Raw genomic sequence first — 21,226 nt, forward strand, 5'->3', positions numbered from 1 at the left:
ATTCCTCTTCCATACCTCAAACTGCAAATAACTGTAATATCGCATTAATTTTCACCCTCCACCTCTCTGCACCACAGTCTAGTGCAATGATGATATACTCAAGGGAAGCCATTACTAGAGACTACTTCTTCTTCCCCTCATTATAATTTAATGCAGGCCCAGACACTCGCAGACTCATGTTTAAGCCATCCTTTTGCCCTTCTTCTTCTCCTTCTTTTATACTCTTGAAGAGAAACGCTGCTCTCTTTCTTCCACTCTCTTTTATTTTCCCTGTCCTTTGTCCTTCCACTGTTTGTTTCATAATGTTATCTCATACGTATGATTCTGACTATTAAGCGTTATTTTTAAGGTCTGTCAGTGCAAAACACTCTCTGCATCTATGGGATGGATGCAGATTAATTATTCACACGTTCATGCTCCTCTGAGGATGAATCATAACGACTTTGGTCTTCCAAGATGGTCAGAATTTCCATTTGTTCTCAGCATATTTACATTGCATCGTCAAGTTAACTGTTATGCACTTCTTCATTCGTTGTGCAAGACATTAACAAAAAAGTAATGATTAAAAAAAAACTAAAACACCACCAAAAAATGCTCACATTAGCCTGCCATGGTGTAAGCAAGCTAATTTGCTAAACCTGTAACTACGATATCTGGCTCTTTGAAGTGGTCAGAACGATTTTCTTTGACAGTTACGGGGCGGTTGTGGCTCAAAAGGTCGTCCATTAATCCCAGGTTTGGCGGTTCAATCCCCAGCTCAAAGTGTCCCTGAGCAAGACACTGAACCCCGACATCGATGTACAGATGGGTGAATGAGATTTTACTCTGACATGCACACTTTAAATGGACTTCAGAATAGGCTGCTAGCTAGATTAACACTACAAACAACCCATAATGCAACACTCTTTGTAGGAGCAGGTGTGAATCGTCTCATATTTGGGCCAATACGATGTAAGATACAGCATGTGTATGGTAACGTAGTCACTGTACTCGACCTTCCTAACCACGTCCTGCTATACGAGCTCTTTTACACCAGCATCAGAGCACAGCTGAGCCTGAGTGCGAACATTCAGCTGATACTGATGAAAGCAGTTCTGACAGTGTGGAGCTGAGCCTGACAAGGTGAGTCCTAAAATGGCCACAGAACAGATGATAAACTTGTTTGATTCGGATAGCAACACAACCTTTTCTCTGGCGCCACCCGCAGGTCAAACTTTACATTTTTGTCCCAACCTAAATAACATCAACGTTTTCTCCTCGGTTTTTCTCCCTCCAGCAGTTTTCTGGTCTGTAATGAGCATTATAGCCTTGTGGTGGCGCTGTCTTGGCTGCAGATTACTCATCTTGTTTTCCCATCATACCACTCACACTCATCGGATCAGCGTGCAGATTTCTACATTCCCAGACCGACAGGAACAGGAGTCACGGCTGTTCCCGAATGCCCTCCTCCACTCCTCCTGAAACATTACCCATAATTCTCCGTCCTCATGTCTGTCTGCCTCATTTCTTTCGCATTAAGTCACCATGTAGGTTTCTTGCTCAATAAATCACGCTACGTTATCCGACCACAGGAATAAGAGCGATTGCCAGCGCGCTTAGTCATCCCCCATAGTTGCCTCTCTCTCTCCCGTCCCACAGTGCTCCCTGTCTGCCTGCCTCTGTCCTCACAGCTCTTTGTCTGTATCTACAGTCTCTGTTCTGAGGATCCCTCTAACCGCACATATTTTTTCTTTTCCCTCTGGCCATTAAAAACCCAGGAGGAATCCATAACTCTCAAACCCGAGGATAAATATTGGATTTGTGTCGGGGAACAAAGCGTGCTTCGCTTTTGGACAAATAACTGAGAGAAACACTGCACATGCTACAGTTCTGTCTGTATCTGATCACAGTCTATTTTCACCCGTCTTACCTGTATGCTACTCGATGCAGTTTAATTTCACGCACACCTCTATGTGAGAACTTAAAGGGAATCTTATTGCACCATTTTTACTGCATCTGTTGTGACTTAATTGAAAGTTAGAGTTGCAAAACTGACGTCTTGTGGTATGGAAATGACAGCTTGTTAGAAGGATGATGAGATGACCAGCAGTGACCTCATGACAATGTGCTCGCATCTCTCATTAATCAACTCTGCTGATGTCTCATGCTTTACTGCTGACTCGGCTGTACCTGCTGCTTCTTTCTAAATGAGCCTCGGCAGTCTGCTTCTGTCTTATGTTTTGTCTTCACTGCCTGGAAGCGACCGACAGCGACTCGCAGCAGCAAAAAGCTTTCTGGCACTGTTCATAAAATCAGCCGTCCGGTGACATGAGTCCTAGAGGCCTGAAAGAAGAACAAGTTTTCCATTTTTCACCACCAGACTGGAGCCTTGAGAGGATCTGAATCTTAAACTCTGGCAGCTTTATTGTCTTGTTGTGTACTTACACTGTGGTACCCTCAACGCTTCTCTAACCTCTACAAATTGGCAAATTAGGCCAATTTCCATGTGGTTGTCATGGCAACTGGTGCAGTTCTTACAAGCTTGGAGATCTAGAATGCTTAACTGATTTAATAAACACCCAAATTACTGAGTCCTTTATAGTGATTTGATGTCATTAAACTGGTTGAATCCACATCACTGATTGGGCCCTGTTCGTAATCTCTCACTTTTGACAGCCTGCAAGAGTTTCTGATGCGATCTTCAAAGTTGGACTCAGTCCCCCGAACAGTTACTCACTGACAAAGTGATTCATTATATCGCATTCAGTAACTGTGACCTTGTCTTCAAAATTCTGGACAGGTTGTCCTCCCCTGTTGCTGATGATAAATCAAATGCAACTGCATAAAATGCCAAATTTTGACACTTTGACCTACTTTGTGAACGTACAAAAACTTTCAAATATGCTAAAAATTAACCTTCAAAACCCGGTCTGCTTTTAAAAAAGAACTACGTCAGATCCGTTAGCTTGTAGCATGCTAGCACAGATAAGACTGGCCATCAAACACTGACTAAAATGTGTTTGCTGCACAGATTATTTAAAACTGCCATCTACTTAAAGGTGATATCAAATAATATGAAAATCTTATACTTGGATCTGTAACCCCACCCTATATCTGAAGTGTGTACAGCTCAAGTATTTTGATCCTGTGGTCACAGCTGGATGTGGTCCCATGTGGTCACATCATTAGTGCCTTGAAGTTTGAGTGTTTGCGTTTGAGTATTTGGCGTGTTGCACCTTTTAGGCCACAAGAAGCAAGACTTTAGATTAAGTTGAAGGCTACACAACCTATGAAATGAATTTGCTCTATCTGTTGTATATATTAGAATATTAATTACTGTTATTGTACTTGTGTAATATTTTTAATGAAAATGATAAGAAATTAATGGAGACAGGTATTAACGCTAAGATGCACGCAGTCTAAGTGTCAACCAAACTGCAGCAGTTGGTCCCACCAAACCCACTAGCAGCAGGAATAGCATCCACAAGCTAACAAGCACTGAGTGATCGGTCTGCCTCCGGTGCATGAAGCCATGAAGCCTCCAGTCAGTCTCTCCTCGTATTCTTGTGCATATTCTGGAAGCGTTGAAGAATCCGAAGAATTCTCGGAACAGACAGAGAAAATGCATGAATCAGTCACCACTCGCAATGTTAAAACAAGCAAACTTTTGTCACACAGCACTGACTGAGTGTTGCACAGTTTAAGGCTGCAATTCTTTCACTTTGAGCCGAGTAGGAAGGAGAAACCTTTTACAGAGTTCAAGGCTCTGACTATTTCCTAGAGTCTTCTCTGGTGCATACTGTTTCCAGGAAATAGACAGAACCACATACTCAAAGGCTCTCTGCTTTTCCCACCTTTTCAGTTTTTATATTAAAACTAACTGCCAAAGACTGTTTTAGACTGTATTTCAGCAAAGGCTTTGAATGGTTGCTTGTGTTTCGCCAAAACTTAATATCTGACATCTTTTGCTGCTTTTGTTAAATGGAAAGAAATGGTTCTGTAGAAAAGCACTACCCCCTGAAGATTTGGCCTGCATGGCTGCATCTAAAGCCCTGCAGCAGGTAACATCAGCAGCACCATCTGCAGTCTGTGTTTAGCTGCACACCGGTGTGGTGGAGGTTGGGTACTGAAAGATGAAGGTGCATCCTGTCTTTTTAGTTCAATTTTTGGGCTAGACGTTATTGCAGTTTTTATGACGCTGTACCCAACATGCCCTATTTGATAAGATTTGGTTGGCACTGTAAACAGTTTTTCTGCACAGCAGTGTGTATTTTTGTGTTTTTGTATTGTGAAATTTGACACCACCGTGTATCTTTACACTCCTGCTGCTTACTGAGGGAGAGTCTGCAGGCAGAGATCAGTACATCAGGTCTGCAGATCCTTTTGAAGTTGTGAAGAGAGTCCAGCTGGATCATCCCAACACACACACACACACACACACAAGCATGCACAGGGTGCATGCAGCGTTCACCTGGTGTGTGGATATGTGTGTGTTTTGCCCTTCAGGTCTCCTACACCCCCCTCCCTCCTACCCTCACTATCTTTACATCGTCGCTCCCCTCAGGTCACAAACTGCTGTTGCCGAGATAACGATGGGGGGGATGCTGCCCGGTTGCTATGGTGACTCTCCCCGCGGGGTGTGCAGGGTGGTTTACCTTGGCAACCTCTGTTTTTGGTAACAGCTCCAAAGTCAGTGCTGTGCACTGCTGTTCCAACCTATAGGGGGTGGACAGAATAACAGAAACAGCAGAAATGAGACAAATCTGAAGCAGTTTTTGAGATGAAACTTGAGCTGACGGTGTCACACATGTTGCTGTAGTTTAAAGTCCCGTCTTAGCTGCTCAGATTCTTCTCATCAATCCAGAATACGTTTCTATTTCTGCTCAGAGCTGCTAGTTTTGTGCTCCTGACTCCAGGTTGCTAATTTTTTGCCACTTCTGAAGGGAAGTTTTGTTAAAAAACAGATTTTAAGTTTACACTGTCTTGTGTTTGTTGAGACCGTCTCACAGAGGTGTTTACTCAGTCCTATAATCAGCATGTCACCATTGTCCCTCCTTGCTGATTGTGTTGTTTAATCTGCTGAAATATGTATTTTTATTTCTAATTCGGCTTCAGTAGTCGCCTCCTGGTCCAGAGAATACGTGATTTTGAGTCTGACTGCGGGTCAGTTATCAGCCTAAATAAAAAACTGTGCTTCTAGCTTCTTCCTTTTCAGACCGCTGTGGTTTGAATGGACTGGCAGGGATGAAGTGATGGAGTCTGCTTCATGTGTGTGTTTCTGTGCTCCATCACAAAGTTAAACAGTTTTACATGGACTATATGTTTTGTGTGTGTGTAGAAGACTACAGAGAGAGAAGAAAGACTGAGGAAAGGAAACAAGAGAAGGAGGAAGTGGAAGAAAATAACTAATAAATGAAGTCCATTTGAAGATACACTCTCTCTCTCTCACACACACACACATGTTTCCATCATTTTTTACATAGACTTATGTTCATTTCCTGGAGACCTTCTATAACCATAAGCCCTTACCTTAACCTTAATCTACACCTAACCTTACCCCAAAGTTATCACCCTGAATTTTAATGATTTACATTATGAGGACTTGCATTTTGTCCCCATGAGGAAGGCGAGTCCCCAGAACATCAGTAATACATGGCCACACACACACACAGCCTCCTATAAGAGGAGATTAGAGAGGGTGGCTGCTGTACCGCCTCCAGTTGAAAGCAGTACAGTAATTCTTCTGCACATCAAAGGTAGCGTGGGCACACACACACACACACACACACACACACACACACACACAACTGAGTTCATATAGACTATATATAGTGTATATCCCATAGGTGGAGTTGGGTCGCGATGCGGTGAATGTGGCACAAACTGTGGTGAGGTAGTTACAACGGGCCCTCGGGCACACACACACATATCCTCTCATCACATGATCAAATAGAGACTTTTCATTGGACAACATCGACATGCATATTTCTCTGCAATCATGTGTCAGGGGGCCTTTATTTGTTGACCCACCACAACATCCTTCATGCATTGATGAAACTAACTAAGTACATTTACTCAAGTACAGTTCTCAAGCACACATTTGAGGTACTTGTACTTTACTTGAGAATTTCTCTATATAAAACTTTCTACTTCTACTACATCTCAGAGAGAAATAATAATCTAATGATATAATATATAATAGTATACAAGTCACGGGGGCAGTTTTCTGCCTTGAGTACTTTTAATACTTTAAGTACATTTTTCTGATTATGCTTTCATACTTTTACATAAGTAGGCATAACATTTTCACTGCAGGACTTTTACACGCAGCAGAGTATTTTTACAGTGTGGTATTAGTAGTTTTACTTCAGTAAAGTATCTGAAGACTTCCTCCACAGCTGCTTCATACTCTGAATTTGTTGCTCTATGTTGCCTTCAGCTGAATTCCTCCTTTGCTCCTGATGGATTAGAGTCATTATTCCACCAGAGGCCACCAGAGGGCGGTGACACCAGAACGTTAGCATAATGTTTTGTCGCACGAATGATCCTGTCCTTTTTCTGGTGTGTAAAATAAAACTCACAGTATCATTAGCTCGTCACTCAAGTGAGGCGGGTAGCTGTTAATGACGACGTGGGTTGTGTTCAAATTACTGGTTATTCAAACTTGCTCAAAACTGATGATGAAAGATTTGTTTTCTCGTACACTTTTTCATGTGAAGAGATGAACCAAAAATTAACACGAACCAAACTTGTGTGAATGAGACTCAGCCAAGGTCGCGGTGATACGGAGAGAGCTCATTTGATTATGACCTCCACGTGTGATTAGTTGATTAATTGAGTCCTCTTCAATCCCTTATTATTCTGCTAATCTTTTATCCTGCTGGCTGCTTGTTCTCCCTTCTCCTCTTCCTCCTCCTCCTCCTCCTCTCTCTCCCTCTCCATCCTTTTCCCCTTTGTACCATCTCATCTTCCTTTTCCTCGCTCTTCCTCTCATAGCTCCTCCTTTTCTGCCCTTTCTTTGCACTCATTCATGTATTCAGATCTTTTACTTGAGAAAAAGTAGAGATTAAATAATTTAAAAACACTGCATGCAACATTTTACTTCAGTAAAAGTACAGAAGTATTATCATCAAAATATACTTAAAGAGGTGAATTATTAATGCAGAATGACCCTGTTCAGAATAATGTTTATATATTGTTGTGGTTTTCTTTCTTTTACTTTTTCACTCTTATGTTAGTACTTACTAACTTACTGTATGTAGCTTGTGACTTTCACCAATGGATCAACTGTATAATAATACATCATATTTAATTTGTTGATTATATTTTGTATTAATAATCTGAATCTGCAAAGTAATTAAAGTAATATAACAAACAGTAGTGGAGTAAAAGTACTGCGTGTCTATATGCTGTAGTGCAGCATAATATAGAAATGTTCAAGTACAAGTACGTCAGAATTGTCTTGAGTGAATTTAAACTTTTGACCACTGCAATCCTCTTTATCCAACACATCATCACGTCCTTCTTCCCCTCCATCTTTATTTCTCTCCTCTCATCCTCTTATTCTGTTTTCTCTCCTTTTGCTTGTATTTTTCCTCTTTTATTCTTCCTCTTCTTCCTGTCTTTTTGTCTCCTCTCATCTTTCTTCCTCTCTTCCACCTCTTACGTGCCCAGCTGTGCACGTGCGCGCGCGCACACACACACACACACACGCACACACACTGAGCTGTTTCTAGGTCATGAGGACTTTATATGAATAATAAACAGCTGTCTACTTTAAAGGGAATTATTTATAGAGCTTTGAGTGAGCGAGTGAGACCCACACATGCTCTCTCTCTCTATCACTCTCTCAATCTTGAACGCTCTCTCTTCCTTTCTCATCCCCTTTTCTCCCATCCTTTTTACACCCTGTTGTCTTAATTATCTGTCATCTTTTTAATCCCTGACTTTTGCTCTCTCTGTTTTTTTCATCTATAATCCCCTCCTCAGCCTTTCTTTCGCTGCCTTCAGGAATCTCTGCTGGTTTGTTGTGATGCTGCTACAACTATAATGGTCATGGTAATACTAGTAGTAGTACTACACTGTCACTATCACCAGTTTATATTCATCATGTGATGTTCACAATCCAGCCTCATGAACTGGAATTTAGTAACATGAAGTCTTAATCTGTGTCCTTGTCTGTACTTTTGTTCTCAGCAGTACCACAGTGTAGAAATACTGTGTTACAAGTACAAGTTCCAATAAGTAAAAACACAAAAGTATTTTCATCAAAATATATTTAAGTGCTCATCACTTTATGGTAAAAGTGGAGCTTGTTTCAAAAATGTTATATACTGCTAGCTTCACCCCTTGACCTGTGATAATACATCCTGTTTTATTTGCTAATTATATTTTGTATTATTAATCTGCATCTGCAAAGTAACTAAAGTTATTACATCAATGTAGGGGAGTAAAAAATACTATAATTGCCTCTTGTTGGAGAAGATGGAAATACTCCACTAAAGCGCAGTACTTGAGTAAATGTAGGTAATTACTTTCTGCCTCTGTTGACTTCACAGCCTGAATAGTGTTCCAATTCTAAATCTGTACATAAACAAAGAGCTGGCTTTGGGTATCCCAGCATGCATTTCACATCAATCAGAGGCGACTGCAGACACCAGCGAGACGCAACTGCCATCACTGTCAATGTGTCCCCAAATTTACTGTCGATTTGAGATTTTTTTTTTTTTTTGGTGAAAAAACCTGCATCCATTGATTTTTCTGGACACTTTGGGGCAAGCTGTAGACATGACATTGACATTATCACCTTGTAAAGTTCATCATGATAATGTGTTGGAAGTCGCTTATATATACACACAGAAGAAATCCAGTATTGACATTCATGTTGAGTCACATTTGTGCCCAATATTCACTCTTTGTTTGCTCTAGTTTGGTCTCCACCCTGTCTTTTCAACAGCTAAATGCTCCACTATGCTGTTGAGTGGTTTTGTTTTTGATGTTCTTTTTGTTTTTTTAAAGTTAGAGGTCGTAAAATGACAAAACAATGAGCTGCAGGAAGCACTCTGCAGAGCTGAGATAAGCTGCACAGTCGGACGCCAGTTTTCTGTTGGTTTATTACTACAAGTTTCACATTACATGCAGTAATTTGACCCAATTGTAATCTAAAAATGTTGATCAGAGCAGCTTTAATGTTCAGGCTTTTTATTGAGCAGTTAATATTGTACTTCATATACACAGATCTCATCACAGTTCCATGTAAAATGAACACTGGACCCTTGAGTTCAAGTTGTAACAAGTCCAAACTCCCATGAGCATTAGTTTGAAGTTGCCATGCTTTGAAATGAGAACAGCTTAATGTTGATGCCTGTTGTGTGTTATTGCTGCAATGCATTCTGGTCTATTTGCTGCTCCTGTGGGTCTAGTCAGCTGCCTCTCTTATGATTTTATCCCAGCATGATAGTAAGTCTAATCTGTTTCTTTGAGGAAAGTCAGACTGACAGTGAAAGAAGGAGGATGGATAAACAGAGCTGATTGGAGAAGAGGAGATTTTTGGTGATGTTAAGAGCCGAGAAATCAGCAGTCTGGCAGAGGGAGAGGGAAGGGAAAAAGGTTTTGGAAGCAGAGGGTGACTCGGCAAAAACAGACAGGATGGCTGGAGGGGAGGTGAGGTCAGCAGAAAGTCAGACGGAGGCCAGACTAAAGCTTCAGGCTGAAGCAGCATGAGGTCATCTGGACTGAGCTCGGCTGGTAATACCGGCCACACACACACACGCATGGGCGTCCACAGCAGGACATGCGGCTGTTCTCCAGGAACGCATCACTTCTTTAACATGCAGCATCGAGTTTGCAAAACTGTACATTTATTAAACAGCAGAAAATCCTACAATTCTACCAGTTTAAACCATTTTAAGATTCCAGTATCACTACAATAATACTGACTTTTAATTTCAGTTTGTTAAGGTTAAGATAGGAGCCTCAATTTCTTGCACTCAATGAAATTTGCAGATTATCTGACTATTTTTATTCTCCTCCCCTGGACAGATTGTAGAGTTTATATATTGCTGATCTCAGGGGTTGAGGACACTGACCACGTTACACCAACGTCCAACGAGGATCTGTTGATCCTCCTCCTCTCTCCTCCTCACTGTCAGAATGAAGGTTTTCCATTCAGGTGGTTTGAGTCTGGAAGCTCAGTTCAGGGACATTTTGTTCTTATATTAAAGTGAATTTCCGGTATTTTTTTTTTCAACCTGCCGTATTCCTCGTCGAGGTGGCCATTGTGGCTCTATGGGTCTTGCTGACTTTGCACTCGCGCCTCTGTTGTCGAGGTACAGAGGAAGCAGGAGCTCGTGCAAAACGAGGTGTATAATAAACATGAACCACTTGGAACGCTTGCTACATTCTGGTTGTCCTTGTAGTCCTTTTTAAAGTTTCTGTTGTAGAGATGATGATTTATCATGATCTTTAGGGTCATTCAGGTCTGTCTCTGTGGGGATGGAGCTGTGTTTGTACATCCAATCAGCCACTTGTTGAACCGCATGCACATTTGGTATTTTATCTCTAGCTGACGGAGGTGTTGCACTCAACTTTATTGTCATTTATTCTTATAAATGTTGACATTTCATCGTGCAGAAACAGCTGCAAGCTGGAAAGTTCAGACGTTTTCTATGTAATGACTGTATTTCAAAGTCAAGTGTACGTATTTGTATTGTTACTGTATATTAATGTTTGGAGGAAGTTGGCTTTGTCTCAGTAGATGTGGTAGTCTGTGGAACAGGTGAATGGGCATCAGTTTTATGGAGAAATCCTTTCAAACACCAGCGTCTCAGTTCCTGGCCAGAAACCAACAAATCCATGTACCTAAATAGTAAAATCTGTCTTTTTAAAATGCATTCTAGCACAGTCCCAGCATTCACAGGACTCCTCCCCAAGACTTTCTCATCTGAGGATGTTTTAAGATGTTTAAACAAATTGCCCAAAGCTGCAGTTTATCTGATGAAGACGTAAAAACATAAATGACACATGCAGAAACTGCATCGAAGCATGCGTGCATTCGTTGGCAGGAGCTCAGAGCTTTTGTGCTGATTGAGAGTTTGGTGAAGAGTTTTATAGTAATAATAATCTTCTATAATCTACAGTCCACGGCTCTCCAGTTTATATAATCTCCTGTTTAAACCCTGATAGATTAAAGGGTAATTTCTCTAACCTCAATCCCGGCAGGCATTTAATATGTAGAAAAATCCATTTTGATCAACGTCCCTTCCTGTTTTCAGTTCCCACAGCTTCTCCTGATTTGATGCAGAGTCAGTCGTCGTCAGGGTGGATGACACAACTATCTTTTATTCATCCAGAAATAGTTTTAGTTCCCTGCTTCTCATTCGTGCAGGTCCTGTTACAGAAAAAATGGTCCCACAGCATGTCGAGTGTGAAAGAGTTTAAATAATATTTAACAGCTGAAAGTGCTGACATGCTGAAATCCTCTTTAATCAGATGGTCCATCATTTAAACACATGCTGCTTGTCAAATGACTCTATCAAACCCGTAGAAATGTATCTATAGGTACTAACAGTACCAGGAAGTGACTAAATACATCTACCCAGCTTCACTTCTACTTGCCATCAGTAAACACACTCTGCCCTCAAGGAAAAGTACAATTATTCCATTAAATGACTCAGGTAAAAGTGAAAATACCATTCGAGAAACCACTCAAGTAAAAGTAATTACTCAATGTACAAGCTACCTTCTGTTTTGATACTTTAATTAGTGTGGGCCAGTGCAAAATAATGAAAAAACAGTACTCGTGGATGAAACATATGATGTTTTAAAAAGTGTGTTCAGAGATTGTCGCTGCCTCTTGTTCTGGCTCTTGCTCCGTGATCGTTGCACAAAGTGGATTATTGGTATAAAAATATACTGGAGTAAAGAGTAGAAGTGCAGTTTAAAGAAAGGAACGTGGAAAGTACTCGCTGCTTATGTGCGTTACTTTTAATCTGACAGCTGGTGTCAGTTTCTTTACACAAACATATAATCAGTTGATAAAGAATGATGCATTGTCAAAGATTACACCACCCAAGACAATATAAAGGCGTTAGTGTCAGATGATCTAGTACATGCTTACATGTAGGATCCAGTACACTAATTATATATCACTAATGGGCCATTATACATAATTAGTTAATGAGACTTGTAGTTGTAGTGGAGTATTTATGGTGCTGCTTCTATGTAATGTAAATACTGTTCATATTTCTTGGATGCTTCCTGTCAATTTCGTCTGTAAAAAGGTGCACAAACATCTTGGATTATGGCTGATAAGTCATTTTTTGTTCAGGAGAGTTTCTCAGAGATGGAATAGATGTGCTAAAAACTAAATAACATAAAGTTTAGCTTGGTTTAAATACAGCAGAAGTTGAAATAGTCAAGCTTTAAAGTTGAACGAATTTAAACCTGCTGAGTCTGACATGTCCTAAAAAGGCCACCGTACGGAGGATAAACCCTTTCAATTTCGGTTACAGCCCTCAGGACGAACTTAACCTTTTTTCCCCACAAGTGGAAAAGGTTTAAGGATCCATAGAGAGCTTCACGGGGCTGATAGTGTGGCTACAGGCTGTGTCGCTTTGTTGCAGTGAATTCATTCTGGCCTGCAGGTTAATGGATTTTACAGCAGGGTCACAACAAGGTCAAACAGTTTAAATCTGTCGGCTGAACTCTAATCTCTGTCACTTTCTTTTGACCTGAGCCTGAAAGGTCAGAGGTGTGTGCGTGTTGCAATGCACGAGGATGTGTGTGGGCATGCATATAATTAATTTTATATAATGCAGTGAGTACACGCTGTGTGTTCCCGCATGTACTGTGGGTGTGAGCGTAATTGCAAGACGATGGAGAGGGCAGCAGAGGTCAAACTGAGAGAGGACACTTGTGTACAGTGTGTGAGTGAATGTGTTTGTTCTTCACACATATACAAGCGAGAGAATAAAGCTTTAGAGCAGAAAGTGAAGACATTTTTGTCTGGTTCTTACTTCTTCAAACAGCTGTTTTAGGGTTTGGACTTGGTTATAGGGTCAGAATAAGTCTAAGGCTAAGGAGACAATTACTGTATGTCAATGAAAGTCTTGTTTTATTTGTAATCCAGGCAGAGACAGAGTTCCCACAGTCATTAATCAAACCAAGTAATCTGCTTTACAGACAAAACACTTGAGCAGATAAAGCAGCTCTATCGCTCACCCTAAAGAGGTTTGTGTCACTTTGTGTCCGGTGACGACGGGAGTCGGCCTCTGCTGTTTCTCCCAGCCGCCGTCGTCAGAAAGAGGCTGATTTGTTATCTGAGGTTAATCAGTTGATATGTGTTTTCAGCAGAGGGTCACATGGTCCAAAGCAGCGTGGCTGTGTTTCTTGGTAGCTGCAGTGTTTGCAGACGACACACTGAAGTAAGATTAGGGTAAAATACTGCTAACGTGTGAGGTGTTGATACAGAGCAGATGGGGATTTTAAAACAGGAAAGTACTTCGAGGCTCTTGTTCTGCAGTGCCGAACACACTCGTGATTTGTTTGAGAGGGATCCACTTACAATTTTTGAAAACTTCTACCTCTTATGTTCATGTACTAACACTACGGTATGTGTAGCAGTGGTTGAATGCACTTACTGTGAGTTGATTTGGGCACAAGTGTGTGATAAATACATGTAATGTGAATATTAAGACTTAAGAACCATCCCTGTAGGGCTCTAATAAATGCTAATATCAACATGCTAACATTATCACAATGACAATGCAAACATGCTGACGTTAGCAGTGCTTTGAGCTAAAACATGCTGATGTTTGCAGGGCTTTGAGCGAAATGCTAATATCCGAACGCTAACATTATCACAATGATAATGCTAGCATGCTGATGTTTAGCAGGTATAGTGTTTACCATGTTCACCATCTTAGTTTAGCGTGTTAACATGCTAACATTTGCTATTTAGCATAAAACCCATTTATTTTCAGATTTGCCTAAGCGAGTTCAGATTTGTTAAATGTTTAGTTTTGTGCGCCAAACTGTCCAGAAGTCCACAATTCAAACTTTTCCAATTGGTTGGTTTATAACAAAATACTTTCAAAACTAATAACTCCCATCAGCCTCAGCTGTACTTCGTGTTTATAGCTAATAAACAAATGTTAGCATACTAGCACTCTAGCTAAAATTGTGACCATGGTAAACATTACTATCTACTGATCATCAGTATGTTAGCGTTATCATTTTGAGCATAAAAGCATGCTGATGTTAGCATGTAGCTCATAGCAGTTAAATCTTTGTGACTCATGTCCAGACCTCTGCTTAGACAACAGTAATTTTCTGTCTGATTGACACTGTCTCTCTCTTACAGGGCCTTGTACACATATGAGGATGAGAGCAATGATTTGACATTGGCATCAGCAGGAGGTAAGTTTACATTTTTCAGTCCACTCCAAGAATTTAATGCCCCCCAAATGGGACACCTGGCTGTTATTCTTTTTTTTACGTCTTAATGATGGCTGCCTGTTAACATGTTAGCATCATGTGTGTGTCGTAATGTGGCGCTGCAGAGCTTTTGTCATTCTGATGAGCTCTGCAGGTTCTCTTGTTGCTTCGGGGCAAAAATTATCATCTTCTTTGTCTCCTGATTGCTACTGAGCCATCAGAGAGCTGAATTCATTATTACTACGGTTAATGACGCGCTGCATGATCATTACAGTTTAATGAGACTCCTCCATTTGATACGCATGCACACATGCAGACTGTCCTCCAGACTGCAATAATATCACTGCACCGTGGCACGTGTGGTGTGAATGAATATATGGGCACACACACAGTATAGTAGCAAACGGTCAGAACCCTTATACACGTGATGGAATGAAGAAATAAAATATATCACCTATTTCAAATAAATAAAAATATCTTTTTTATCATATATATATTTATATATAACAAATAACTCAGGTTCACATGACATCATTTCACTACATCTAATCAAAATCTCTCCAAAAACAGCTCTGATACGGGTTTGAATGTCTCCTCTGGAGCACACACAGTGGGAGAAAATACATTTGAGATCTTAATCTGAGCAGTTAGAGTGTAAAAATGTAAGTAATGTGTTTGTAACGACAAAAAATTGATTAATATAATCATGGAAGCATGTGTAGTTGAATATATTCAAAACAAAGTTAATGATTTATATGCAAAAACTGTAACTTAATAGGTGATAAACAACATGTTCCAATATAATTTGAATGTACTGTATACTGTGCTTGTATTAGGAGGACATAACTCTAATAGATAGAATATACTGTACTATAGTGTATAGCATAGTTTTATTTTAATGATGTCTTCATCTTTTTCTCAGCTTTGTCTCTGAGAAATCTTTTTTTTTTCCTCCAGTTTTTCAGTTTGATATAGCTCTAAATATTACAACACACATTGTCCTCAGCTGCTGTTCCTGTGGAGAAGAAGCCAGAGGCACAAATCCAGTTGTTGGCGTTAAAATCAAAACATGTCGCCATAGAAACTGAATTCGTCCAAACCTGACCCAGGATCTGAAAGTGAACTCCTTCAAACTGTTGCATGTTTTATCAGGTTTTTTAATCTTAAAAGCACACAGCAGAATCTGAAGCTCTTTGATTGCATGTTTCTGACTGCAATGCACCTTGGGAGTGGTAGTTAATTTTGTTTTTATGTCCACAAGCTTTTACTGTTGATTTTATTTCTTGATTTATTTAAAAGCCAGATATTTTCTAACCTTATTGTTCATCTTTTGTACTGTTGATGTGTATAAAAAGCAAATAGAAGCAGACTTAGTGAAAAAATGGTGACATAAAGACTACTATTAAGATTCTCATAACAGAAGTTAATGAAAATGTGCATAATTCAGATTTTCTTCTGCTGATTTTCTAACTTCAGGCCCCTGGACACCCAAAAACCTCATCCCACTTCACAACTGGAAGTGTATCAGTCACTAAGCTACAGCTGCCTTAAGCATTTAAGATTAGCTAGCTTTTAGCATATCCCTCTTCCCTAATGCTGTGACAGATATAACCACATTTGTAACCACTCAGAATATGAAGTCAATGAATCTGCTCAAATGAACTGTTTTTAAAGATTTATGTCTTCAACAGGAACCAATGGGCTTTTCTCTGAGAGCCTCAGGAAGTCAGACAGTATTGAGGGACCGACTAACATTGTTGGTTTTGGTCTTTTCACAGGATTATTTGACAGTATGAAAAATGTAGAGTAACGCCATATCTTCATAAGCATGGTAGATTTATTTAAAGAACTGGACACGTCTGGTGGTTTCACTTGAGCTGATGAGAACTTGTTCTGTGAGTCTAATGCAATCATCAGCGCAGAAGTCCTGAATATGAAAACGCGGATCACATGAGAGGAATAAACTGGAGCCACTAGTGTGAAGTGTCTGCGTCACTAATGCTGAAGAGATGCACGATAAAGAGCCACTTCTGTCAGCAGCGCTCTGACTTTCCTTCATGGCGTCAGTTTTTCCTGAGAGAGACGTGAATATTTCAGCAGCGACAGAGAGGAAACACGGTTTCTTCATCTGCGCTGTAAATCTCAGAGGAATCTGTTTGCCTCTTCAGATCAGAGACCAGCAGACCACAGTCATGTTTGTGTGTTTGTACAAATGGGCGCGTAAACATTTCTGACACGAGACACAGGATCATAATCTGACAAAAAAAAAACACAGACAGTGGTGGAAGAAATGTTTTGATCGTTTGCTAAAGGAAACATAGCAATACAACATTAAAATTAATTAGTTAAAATAAAAAATATAATAAAAAAATAAATAAATACAATAAATAAATTCAATAAAAGTCCATTTCTAAAACGTAAAAGTCCTGCATTCAAAATGTTATAAGTAAAATGAAGAAGTATTAAAAGGAAAATATATTTAGCAAAAGAAAAAGTATATTATTGTATATCACATTAAAGATTTACTATTATTGATGTACAGTGGAAACATGTAAGAAGCAGCTGAGCTCATTTTCACAACTTTACATAGCCCACTGTAAGATATTTTAATATGTCACAATCCATTATATTTTATAAACTGTGTGTTTTCTATATAAATCTGCCAAGTAACCACTAACTATGGCTGTTAAATGAATATAGTGGAGAATAAAGCAGCATAGCTTGGGAATACTGAAGTAGATTTGAAGTACCTCAAAACTGTACTCAAGTGCAAACATCAAACTGCCATCCAACCATTAAAACTTCAATTTAAGTGCATTTCTTAACCCTGAAGAAACAGTCTGAGCAACTTTCTTTTCCAAGCTGTGCCAACAAAATCAAGACATCTCAGAAATTCCTAGTCAGCACAAGAGTTTTAGTTTGGGGTGTTTCCAAGGTCAAAGATGAACTTATTGTACTTAATATTGTAGAAAATTCGAGAAAATCTAGAATTTCTGGCTCCTCCTGTGAATTCCATCCAGTCTTCACTTAATTTTGCTAATTGAATAATCCAGAAAACATTCTGAATTTATTTTTGTGATGATTTACTGTTTTTCTGTAATTCACAAGACAAATCACTCTTGACAGAATGGCAGAAAGTACACCCAGACTGGCTCAGTGTACAAAGCCTCGATGTTCCCAGACAGGATTTAGCTATTTTAATGATTGTTTATACCTACGTGTGCAGATCCAGGTGCAGACTGAAAGTTCAAAACGTTTTCTGTTATTAAAGGGATCGTTCATAAGTACCTCATACAACCCCGCTTAAAAAAAAACTGAACTATCTCTTTAAAATAACGAATTTTGAGGTCTAGTCTTGGTTACATTTTGTGATTTCTGATTGCTTTCTACTTTCTTTCATGAGTTGATTACTCTTTTACCAGTTTGTGTATTTGGATTCACAGTCTGACAGAAACCTGTAAAGCAGACAAGACTGTGTCTGTGCTGTAACAGTGCTGAAGTCTCTTCTTCTGTGGTGCAGGAGGCGGCCTGGCGGAGATCACGCTGACCTTCGACAACGGCAGGGTGATGTACGGCTTCTGCAGCCTGAAGGAGCCCACCTCCGCTCTGCCACGATACATCCTCATCAACTGGGTGAGTCGGCGGGTGAGGGGCGAGACGGGAGGGGTGGGGCGGTGCAGGACGTCACACACCCCGGGCAGCGTGCACACACACACACACACACACACCCCGAAATGTCCTCCAAAGGTACTACAGGAGAATATCAGAGTCATTAAGGGTCACAGCACATTTTTAATTTAGCGGTTTGTTTAACAAGGACACGCCATGTCACTGACGTGCAGGACCTTAAACCAGGTCCAATCACAGAGCAGCAGCCTCAGCAAGAAAAGTAACAGCAGCAGCAGTTTAGAGCAGCAGACGTACAACCAGTGTCCACTTTATTAGGTACACCTGTACAATCTAATGCATCTAATACAACTACTAATAAATCTGCTTTTATTATGCAAGTTTAAAATATCAAAGAGGTGTTCATTCAGGTGTTTGTAACGGGGAGACACTTACCTACACTTTCTACACCTCTCAGTGTAATGCCATGCACTGCAACACCACCTTAAACTATGACCTCAGTAATAAATAAAAAAATGTTTGATTCCCAACCTGAACATTGTAAACTTCCTAAAGAGAGAATTAACAGCACATCTGCTGCATTAAATTGCATTACTGTAGACTGTGCAGGTGTTCCTAATAGAGTGGCCACTGGGTGTAGATGCTGATGTTGTCACCTACAGCCAAAGAAAATTATTGCTCCTCCAATTTTGGCTCGACCTGCAGAAAATGAGGGTCACAAAAGCATTTACATAAAAAAAACTTCTTATTTTATCTTATCTTATCTTATCTTATCGAATTAAGTTTTTCTAATCATATGTTGTACTCAATTAAACTGACTTGACTTGCGACAGCAAACCAGCTTTACATGAAGTTTTCTGGAGTTTTATTTTTGAGGTTTTGTTTCTTCTTTTTATGAGTGTCAGGTGATTGACAGGACACATGATATGATACAACAAATCACTGATATGAAAACATTTAATTAAAAAAACTGAGGTTAAAACCAACTTTTTATCCATTGTGTGCCTTTTGTTATCTTAAAGCTCTGTTGAAAACATTCTTCATACCAAAAAAGAAAAAAATCAGCTTCTTCTGACTGATGAAAAACAAACTGTCAGATGATTCATGTGGTCGTCTCTCTGATCCAAATGAAAACAATTCGTCCACTTAAGTGTCCACTTCAGCCACTCCCTCTCTTTGTAACACATTTCAACCACAGATTATGAACTAAGATCCACTGATCTGTTGTATGTAGCCGCCAGCAGCACAACAACAAGCTGCAGTGATGCAAACCTGAAACCAGTGAAGAGCAAATAGGACTAAAAAATATTCCAGTTTTATGAACTATAAAACTTTTGAATAACTAATTTACATTTTATAAAATGACAGAATTGAGAAGACACAACCAGCTGGCTCCACAGTGAATTCAGATCCTTTTATTTTTTGAGCTTCTGCATATTAAACAGTGCACCGTTCAAGTATGATCACTCGCAGTTTTTAATAAAACAAGTATACATGTGGAAATAGATGTAGGAATATTAGCAATGCTGAAGTCAGTTTTAACGAACAACATGAATGAACAGCGAGATGTTCGGAGAGCACTGATGCCGTCTTTGTGGGGTTATATTGCACATGGTAGTTGAGCTGTTGCAGAGATTGAACTGGTGACCTTCAACTCACCAAACACAGAGGAAAAAGTGGAGTCACCATCTAACATGCAACAGAGCTGGAGAAATTTGTCCAGCATTGACTTCATGATGAAAAGGGAACGCAACAGGAAGAAATGAATAATTTGTGATGTTGGAGAGTGCGTCGAGAGCATTTAAACAGAGTCTGAGAGCACCTGAGAGCCTGAAGATGAATGTTTTACTTTCTGAACTCGACATCAGCAGCGAGTGTGTCTAATGAGGGAGTGCAGAGGGAAGGAGAGAGAGGTGAAAAGAGAAGGAGAGAGGTAGAATGAAACAGTCTTATATGCTGCTAATTTGTTTTGCCAGTTAGGGTTATGTTGACTGGTTATGTTTTTTAAAGTAACACATACTGCAAAAAAAACTCTCCCAAAAACTAGAAACAAAATGCAATAAAATGAGGGAAATGTTTCTTTAAATAAGCAAAACTAGCTGCAAACAGGACAAAATATAATTTACAGAGATTTTTAAAAAAATATCTAGTCTCAAAGAACCCACATTGATCTTACAATCAGACTAAAAACAAGTACATTAGTTTGTATACAAAGAAATTCTGACTTTAACAAAGCAGTTTTGTTGAATTGAAGATGTGACATCTTATTAAGCTACACAAAAGCTTGAATCAAGTGAAACGCTCTAACGTGAAATCTGGCTGGTAAGAAGACAAAAAACAGACATATATGGTCTTTATTACCTTGATTTCACTATTTGCAGTGCCCTTGCTAATATGGTTTGAAATAAACGTAAGTGTAGGTTTTTTCTTTATTAACATATTCAAATAATGCTATCTGGAAAGTCTCAAAAATGATTTGCTGCATTTGCTATGAAATGAAATGAAATGAAATATTTAATTTGTTCTCCAGCAGTCTCTACTTGTTATGTCCAAAGCTCCCTTCAGGCTGGATTTGTTGCCCTGTGGTGGACTGATCTGAACATTATCTGAATTTGTCACTGTAGGATTAAAGCAGAAGAAAGATATTTCCCCAACTCTAAGTGCTGTGTGCTACGTAAACATAACAACTACAAACTGTAATCATGCCTCAGTTAAATGGCTGCACTAATTAAATATTCCAGATACGTTCAGTCTGAACATTGACAGGTATGGATCTGCCAACCCCCTGTCTGTCCTGACAACATTTTGCAACTTGTCAGATACGTTCTGTAAAAATGTGCTCGCTGTTGCAGCTTGGTTTTATGTAAACTGAATTTCCAGGAGGCAGAGCTGAATGGAAAAAGGACAGAAAGCGATAGAAAGCTCCGGTAATTGCACTGAATGGAGACTGAGAGAGAGAAAGAACGAGACATTTGGTGTTTAAATGGGACCGGGAGCAGAGCCAGAGGACTCCATCATAATGTAACACAGCAACACTAACAGCCAAAAGAGCACCAGACCACAGCAACCCAGGCCAAACTGGGCTAGAAATGGGCCAAAAATGGACAAAGTGGCCAAAAATGTACCGACATATATATTTTTAAATGTAAGAAGAAGTCTTCAATACACTTGAAAAACATTCCAG

At 39.7% G+C, this 21,226-nt stretch overlaps 1 protein-coding gene across 2 annotated transcripts in view; it reads left to right on the forward strand.

Annotated features, from left to right (window-relative positions):
- The window catches only part of dbn1 (drebrin 1), a 114,256-nt gene that overhangs the window by 75,450 nt on the left and 17,580 nt on the right, over window positions 1–21,226 (forward strand). For both annotated transcript variants that reach the window (XM_041952651.1, XM_041952652.1), the window contains exons 2-3: window positions 14,342–14,397; window positions 17,936–18,048. In XM_041952651.1, the coding sequence (XP_041808585.1) occupies window positions 14,342–14,397; window positions 17,936–18,048 (169 nt within the window). The remainder of the gene's footprint in view (window positions 1–14,341; window positions 14,398–17,935; window positions 18,049–21,226) is intronic.

Source organism: Chelmon rostratus, chromosome 14 (assembly GCF_017976325.1).
Source record: "Chelmon rostratus isolate fCheRos1 chromosome 14, fCheRos1.pri, whole genome shotgun sequence".
NCBI lineage: Eukaryota > Metazoa > Chordata > Actinopteri > Chaetodontiformes > Chaetodontidae > Chelmon > Chelmon rostratus.